Source organism: Acyrthosiphon pisum, chromosome X, assembly GCF_005508785.2.
Source record: "Acyrthosiphon pisum isolate AL4f chromosome X, pea_aphid_22Mar2018_4r6ur, whole genome shotgun sequence".
Lineage (NCBI taxonomy): Eukaryota > Metazoa > Arthropoda > Insecta > Hemiptera > Aphididae > Acyrthosiphon > Acyrthosiphon pisum.
The window spans coordinates 112,342,440-112,351,137 of NC_042493.1; the positions used below are offsets into that span (position 1 = coordinate 112,342,440).

Genomic DNA, 8,698 nt, shown 5'->3' on the forward strand with positions numbered 1-8,698 from the left:
ACAATTAAACTGCTATTGTAACAATTTGTCAGGAGCCTTGTATTAAATGTTTATGCTTTTTTACCCAACAAATAATATTTTATTGACAATTGTAGAACAAAATCAAAAAAATTAAAAACCGGTAATTCCCGTAAACAGCTCCAAAAAATCAAAATTCTATGGTGTATATAAAAAGAGAATATAAACAAGCAGTGAAATTTTCATGTATTTACAGTTATTCGTTTTTGAATTTAAACAAAATAACAAAATTGCTACATGAGAAATCGAGTGAATATCCAATATTGTAAAAATATTAACTTTAAACGCTCATGAAAATTTAATTTGATCTGCTTGTTAATTTTTTTTGATAAAAATAGATTACCATATGAATAATCTTGTATTACATTTTAAAATCTTAGATTTAATAAGAAAAATGTTTATGAATTTTCAACTCAAAATAATTTGCTAATTTTCGTGATTTTTTCATGTTTTATCAATATTTGAACTTTAAATGCTTATAAAACAAAACTGTGACTAAGGATTTTTAATATTTTTCTAATGTCATTGTAACAATATAATAGGAGCCTAGTATAAAATGTTTAGACAAAAACACAACAAATAAAGTTTTATTGACAATTATAGAGAAAAAGACTCATAAAATTGGAAACTGAAAATGTCCCTAAACAGTTCAAAACAAATCAAAATATTTTGAAAATTTTATCGTGTATAAAAAATGCATATATAAACATTCAGTCTATATTTCATGTATCTATACGGTTATTTGTTTTAGAGTAACACCAAAAACCAAAATCGATTTAGTAAAAATTTGATTTTGCGTAAAAATGTAGGTTTTTCCTTAATTTTTCTTCTGTTTTAAACGCTGCTTTTGAAAACTATTGGAAAACTTGACCCCCCCCCACAAGTACCAACTAGATTCACTTTATTATCAAAAAAGATGAAGAAAATCTAAGCACTTTTACTGTCCTAAAAGGCAATGACAGACACAAAAAAAAATACACATAATATCATTGTAAAATCAAAAAAATCATCGCACTGCTCAGAATCTAAAAATCGTTGTATTCAGCTTAAAATCATATTTGTGATTAAATAATCAAGAGTAAAATATACAGATAATCATTGTAATTTTTGTCTTTCAAAATTAGATTTTGTCAACACTAGGTATGACTTATACATATGGGTATACCAAATATATGCATAATTCCAAAACGAAATGTGTCTACTTATGGCTCTATTGTCAGTTATCACAATATGTTGTATGCTGTATAATATTATGTAATGATAATGGCTCTTAATTTCACTGAGTGAAATATTTTATTGCGAAACCTGTTGGTTCTGCACGGCATTGCCCGTAACACATCAATCAATGACAGGGCATTTACTCTGTCTTAAACTCCGCGATTAAAATAAATGTAAGCTACACATGAAAAAAATAAACGTAGTGATTTGAAATCTTTATCAAATACTTATATAAATTGCCAAGGCTGGGCAAGTTAACTATTTTTTTTAACTCGTTAAGTTAAGTTAATTTGGAAAAATGTAAGTCAAGTTTAAAGTTAAAAGTTACTTTCCTTTTTTATTTAACTTGTTAAAGTTACAAGTTAGTTGGAAAAAATAAGTAACTTAACTTAGTTAAAAATAATTTACTTTTTTTTCTCATAGAAAACTTATAATTACACCATTTACACCTCATGTTAAAGATCTACAAATAACATAATATTATAATGTAGGTCTTTATATCTTAAAAAAATGTATTTTGTTGTAAGTACTTATATATTATGAAATCCAACAAAATAATTAAATAATTTGTATATTTTATTTTTTTACCTAAAAGTTTTCCAAAGTGATGGTAAAATTTTAAATTTTACTTTGTTATTACCAACTATGAACTAAATATTAATAATCAAATTAATTATAAAATTATATAATTTAACGTGATTATAAAATGAATTAACGAGTTAAGTTATAAGTTACTTTAAAAAAAAAGTAATTCGTTAAGATAGAAGTTACTTCTTAAAAAAAAAGTAACTCGTTAAGTAACTTAACTTTTTAACTTAACTTTAACTTTTTAACTCGTTAATGCCCAGCCTTGTAAATAATTGCTATAAAATAGTATGAATTCTAAAATGTTTAATGTACCTATATTTGTATTTTATGAGTTTCTTAATTTTTTTTCTGATTTTGACGATAAAAATAATTATAATATGGAAATTGAGTACAAATCTCTTGACTCATTGCTATCGTTAATTATTACTGTCGAAGGAAAATTTCAAAAATACATAGACATTAATTTTTTAATTTATAACTTCTAGCTTCGTAGCATTCTATACTTAAAATTAAAAACTTTTAATTTACAATCACTATGACCTTTTAGGTTTTCAACATTCCTCATAAGTTATTGACCCTTTCATATTATTATCTGCAGTGTTTGATAGTAGAAATATCACAATCATTTTTATGAGCGTTAAAAAATAAAATTTAAATAAAATTGTTTGCGATTTTGTATCACCAACACGATATTAGTTATAACTATCGATTTAAAAATGTCAGCATTGAGTTTATATAATAAAATTTTTGAATTTTCACGCAAAGCTCAAAATTTGGTTTCTACGGCACCAGGCACAAACACACAAATATTACCATTTATTAATATAGATTATAATACCATAACAAAAAAACAATATATATATTATTTAGGTATGTATATTATATAAAATATTTAAGTCAGACAAAATATATTATAACCCAGACAGCAATTTTTTGTTTAATAATATTATTATAACATTATAATCACAAATAATATTAGTATAACGTTATTATAATACTATTATAATATTATTATTTCAAAATGCTGTCTGGGAAGTTAAAATCATCATTATACGATATTAACACGGGTGTAATATTTTAAATAACAGTACAATTGTATAATAATAATAATAAACAGTCTTCTTATCCACAATGGTTGGGTACGATATAATATGATATATATTATGTACCTATACGTAGGTAATTTAATGATAAAATACAAAACGTTTGTAAAATAGGTAGTGTATATAAATAAATAAGTAAATATTAATAATAATTATATTTGGTCGGTTATGAAATTAAACTAAATTGATTATGGCACATAAAGGCTATATATTTTGAGCATAAAACATTAATACATTAAAGGCCGGATTAAGGAAGGGGGGTCTAGCAAGGGCCCTCTCAAGTACCAATATATAGTAATATAATGAAAGGGGCCCGAACAATTTAAAGCTGATACAAATTTTTCAGTGATTTTAAAGAATAGTTTTCCCATATTTCAAAAACAACTTTTTTTATTGGACAAAAACAACTAAATAGTAAATACCTACAAAAGCACTATGGTAGAAAAGACACATTTTACTGTTATTTAATATTTCTTATAAATAAGAATACTGTTAATACATTTAAAAGTTATTATGAAAATTTGAATTTAAAATAATGAAATATGTATTACTAATTTTTGTTATACTACAATTAGTAGTTTTATAGACATAAATTACGTTATAGCTACCTATCAATTATATAATTTTATAATGCAATTGTCAATTTGTGAAATATTTAGGAAAATGTAACTTCCTGCAGGCGTAGCTAGCGGCTTTTTAAATCATGTCTTGTCAAAAGGACTCATATGAAGTTTCAGCCCTGGAGCCCAATAGGTTCTTAATCCGGCCTTGAATACAATAGTTATATAATATTATGACATGTACGAGACATTCAGACCTACATGTTATAAGTGTCTGCTAAAATTTAAAAAACACTATAAATATTACTAGGTAGGTACGTACGACTATACAATATATTATATAACTATAATTTTACCGTTTACGACTACGTATAATATTCATATAGTAATATACCTATGTGTAATATATGATCCGAAACGAAACAAAACGAGAAATAATACTTTAAAACAGTCCTTATTTGTAACGTTTCGGTGAAATTAGCGAATAGGATATAATTATGTGTACCTAAATAATAAATATTAATGATAATAATAATAATATTATGATATATTAATGTGTAAAGTATAATAATATAGTAAAAAAAATATAAAATGTATAATATAATATGGTCCGAAACAAAACAAAACGAGGTACGTTTGTAACATTAATCTTTTTGTAATGTTTCGGTGCGATTAGTGAATACGATAATTTAATAAATTATGTGTATATAATAAATTTTTTGATAATAATAATAATTATGATATTTTGATATTTTAATGTGTATGGTATTAATAATATAATAAATAAAATATATAATGATACTCTCTAGGCAGCGGCGTAATCGTTGGCGAATTTCGAATGTCCCTACAATGTATTGCGTATAATGATATTATGCGTGTTGGGATGGTGTTGCGAGTATAATAATAATAAATAGGCTGTCGTCGGACTCCGGACGTATCGTGTTGTGTATGCGACAGTATTATATTATGGTCTTTCTTCGGGTGATGGACGATTTTTGCCCTCCTAGTGGAACAATCTAAGTACGTCCAATAATCGAATTGTTCGCAAAATGGTAAGATTAGTGATGGGGGGGGGGGGGGGTGGTGGTGGTGGTGGTGGTGGTGTTGGTGGTTGGTAGGACGTTATTGATGGGATAGATAGGGGTAAGGCGTTGACGAAAATGGACGAAAAAAAAAACGTGTAAAAATATTAAGCCCGCGACGGCGTCAAAGTTTTTCCGGACAAACACGCACACATAAAAAATAATATTATATTATACAAATGAAATACGTTCGAGAGACGATTGTTCAACGATCATTGCGCGCGGCGGAGAGTGAAGAATTCAGCCGAGCGATTCACATGGCCAACGGTGTCGGATTCACCGTCACTTTTGGTCCACCGCTTGCCGACGACGATTTCTTCCGGTCGTCGTCGACCTCGTTTCCGTTTCTGTAGTTGTGGTCATCGTAGTCGGCCGACATTGATTCGCCGTCTGCGTCCTCGTCGTCGGGTGAAAGATCGTTTTCCCTGGAACCAACAGCAAACGACGCGTTAAAATAGGTGTGATAAAAAATTGCTTGACAATATAATATAATATTATAAAAAGGGGATCACTACTATCAATGGTTTTTGAGGGTCACTCTTTAGTCTATAGGAATTCGGCGCAAGTTCTCGGCAGCCGCCAAAGTTTTATGTATACAGGGCCAGTACCGGATCTAAAAATTATGTAACCCGGAACACAAATATAAGCGCCCCTAAAAGTTACCATTAACAAATGCATGTGTCCTAAAGTGTGTCAAAATACTGATTATTATAGGCAGTTTACATTTTAAATATTCACACTACCAATAAAGGTATTATACATATATATTTAATATTTACAATTTTTTGAAAATTTAAATTTGTTTTTTTTTTATAATTTCCACCTCTTGCTAAGTTATAAATTTATAATAGTATTCTATTAGAATACGCAACTTTCATACCTAATTAATATAAAATTAGGAAAATAATTTTTGCATATTTTCGCATATTTTTACATATTAATTTAGTATATTTTTAAAACTTTTAATAGAATACAATGAGGATATTAGAAGCTTGGTTTTTAGAAATTATTAGCAACATATTTTAGGTATTTTAAATTATAATTATATAATAAACGAATACACAACTGATTTTCTTGCGAGTATCAAGGCATAATACATAAAATATCATACATAACAAAATAATTTTTTTCTTCTCATTTAACAAGTTACGTTTGATCGTCAATTATATAAAATTTAATGAATACCAGTGTAACATTTTAATTAGGTATAATTTAAACTTTTTTAAATAATAATAACAACACGCTGATTTTAAAAATTGTTTTCTGGTAATATGCTAAGTATCAAATATTCAAGTGCTTGTAATGTGTGCCACCAACAGACTCATTTAATAGTGGGTACTTATATACGTGATCTGTGCCAAAATATAAAAATCAACATGATATTATTTTTAGTGCTACATCTAATTATTAGTTTTAGTAATCTGCCAGGATACGAAATTACAAAATATGTACCTAGATATCTGCTCCACACTTTCATTTTCAATCGCTGAAATTTATCTGATATATTTACCCGCAAGCTAACATCATTGAGCGCATAAAATACGAATAGTAATAATAACGTGACTATCAATAAAATGAACGTGAATAATTGGAAAATGAACTATAATTATTTTATAATATTCCTGGTTTTTACAAAATATATTATTATTATTTAACTGACATATTATTCATTTATTCACAAAGTACGCGGTAAGACTATAATATTATTACAATCGACATAGATTTTTTTTTTTACTTATGTACATTTAAATATTTTTCTTGAAACGCATATCTACTAAAATTAACTTGATCGATGAATAAAATACATATGAATAAGTTCCAAAAAAAAATATTATTAATTATTTTTAAGTGGCGCAGATTAAAATTTTATTCGGTGAAAAAAGGTGCAAATTACATTTTTGTAGCTCCAATACTACTTTGATTACACAATGCTCTTTTATCACGTTTTATGTTGCTCTATTGCTAAATATTACCAAACTTAATTTTTAGATTTGGCGCCAATCACATTTTTTTTTTTTTTGGTTTTTGGCGCAAATTGCTTACGTTCCTTCAGTGCTATACTGCAGGAAGGGCAACTCAAATGTGCAGTTAATCCTTCTCACCACTACTTTTAGTACTAGTATTATTATAATTATTGAATATTGTTAAATCTTATATAATATTTCGTATACAGTCTTAGTACTTACGAATAGTTATGATTGTTGGTGAACAACGACTTAGGACATTCCTTGAAGTAAGGGTAACATTCTTTGCTTTGTTTTCCGATGGTTTCGGCAGTCACGTATTCGTCCATTAAATCAGCGTACGTCGATTTACTAGCCCTGCAAAATATTTACAGAGATATTGTATTACCTGTTATTATTAGGTATGCGATTTTTCTGATTTTTCTGATCAATAGACATAATACCTATTGTCTGCAGCATCAAAACCTAAAAATCGTTTATTTCTAAGGTACCTATATACATTACGGACGACCTTGATTTTCAAAAGTTTGAATGTACAAAAAAAATTATAATATTATAATCTTGGAATCGACGCGCATGCGATATAGGTATATCAATACGAATAATATTATTATTACACGTAAATAAACACACTGCAATTTTCGCACGGGAGAAGGATCTCAGGATATTGAACTAATTTTATAACTTATTAAAACTATTAAGACTACTGAGTGCTTGATTATATTTTATCGAAATAAAGCTTTGATCTACCTTTCGGGATCTTGGTAGGTGTGAGGGGGGAGGGGGAGTGTATCCCACAAATCACTTTTGATATGAATATCCCTGGATGGGCATATGTCGGTGACATAACTTAACTATAATATATTACATTTGGTATATATACTTGGTGATCCGTTTAACGTAAGAAAGCACTAACACTTTTGATAATATTTCTTTTAAATAATTTTAAATCGTTATCAAACAAAATTATAGAAAACAGATATTAATTTTTTAATATATTATGTTTTTATTTTGAAGATTTTTCTGTTTTGAATGACAAAATAACATTGTAATACTGATCCAAAATTGAATTTTTATGTATTAAAGTATTCCAAAAAGTATTCTGCTTTGGAATAAGGAATTAAAAATGCATGTTGTCAAAGCATTTGTCATTGATAAAGTTAAAAGAAATACGTAGTTAAAAATAATAAAAATATATTTTTTAGAAAACTGTTCTTTTTTAACTAATTAAAACTATGTAAAAAAATTATTTTATTCTTAAAAACTATTAACCTTTTTTCTTATAATGAATGTCTACCGCCAAATGGATGACCCGGTATAAATATACTATGTTATAATATATTTTGGTAGTTAATAGTTATGTCATAAACGTCTGAGTACTACTTGCCACAGGGAGATTTTGTGATCTATATCTGTTTTTTTTTCTAACGATAGACGTTCATTGGGACGGCCATAAATTGTTTGGTTTTTTAAACGTATAGGTATCCTCTAATTATTTCGACAGCGTAATTATTTCAACAGTATCTGTTAACAAATACTGTCCTTTTTTTCCAATCGATTATACTGTTGAGATATTTTGTTATTGATGATATGTGTCAAAAATATATTAACAAAAAATACCATATTACCTAGTGATTTACAATTGTATAAGAAAAACTTCCGGCCACCGTACATTTCCACTATTTAATTCGTTTTTATAATATAATTTAATACGCCTAGATAGTTTTTAATAAATTATGTTAATTTTATAGGTCGACACTGACATGGGTGCGTCGTGGACCGATTTCAACATATCTAACCAAGCGCACAACAAGATTGGACGCACATGAAGTATGGTTATTTAAAATATATTTTATAATTACATTCCTATCTCGAAAATTTTTTCAAATTTAATATTCCATCGGACAAACAAACGGTATTTTATATGTTTTATTTTTAGATTCTGAGTGGAACGATGAATGTATTGATTTTACAATGATGTGTGTTTTTTTTTTTATAAGCTTGAAAATTTAATAGAAGGCTCCTAGTATATTGTTTCAAAGGCAGATGAAAAATATTAAAAATCGTTAGTCACAGTTTTTTTTTATAAGCATTTAAAGTTCAAAAAATGACAAAATATGGAAAAATCACGAAAATTTGCAAATTATTTCGAGTTAGAAATTCAT

At 27.3% G+C, this 8,698-nt stretch overlaps 1 protein-coding gene across 1 annotated transcript in view; it reads right to left on the reverse strand.

The window, feature by feature from the left end:
* Positions 1-4,603: 4,603 nt before the first annotated feature.
* LOC100160685 overlaps positions 4,604-8,698 on the reverse strand; it is a 16,539-nt gene continuing 12,444 nt past the window's right edge. Inside the window, exons 5-6 of the mRNA XM_008189693.3 lie at positions 6,756-6,890; positions 4,604-4,994 (exon numbers count right to left, since the gene is read on the reverse strand). Of these exons, the coding sequence (XP_008187915.2) occupies positions 4,823-4,994; positions 6,756-6,890 (307 nt within the window). The 3' untranslated portion in view covers positions 4,604-4,822. The remainder of the gene's footprint in view (positions 4,995-6,755; positions 6,891-8,698) is intronic.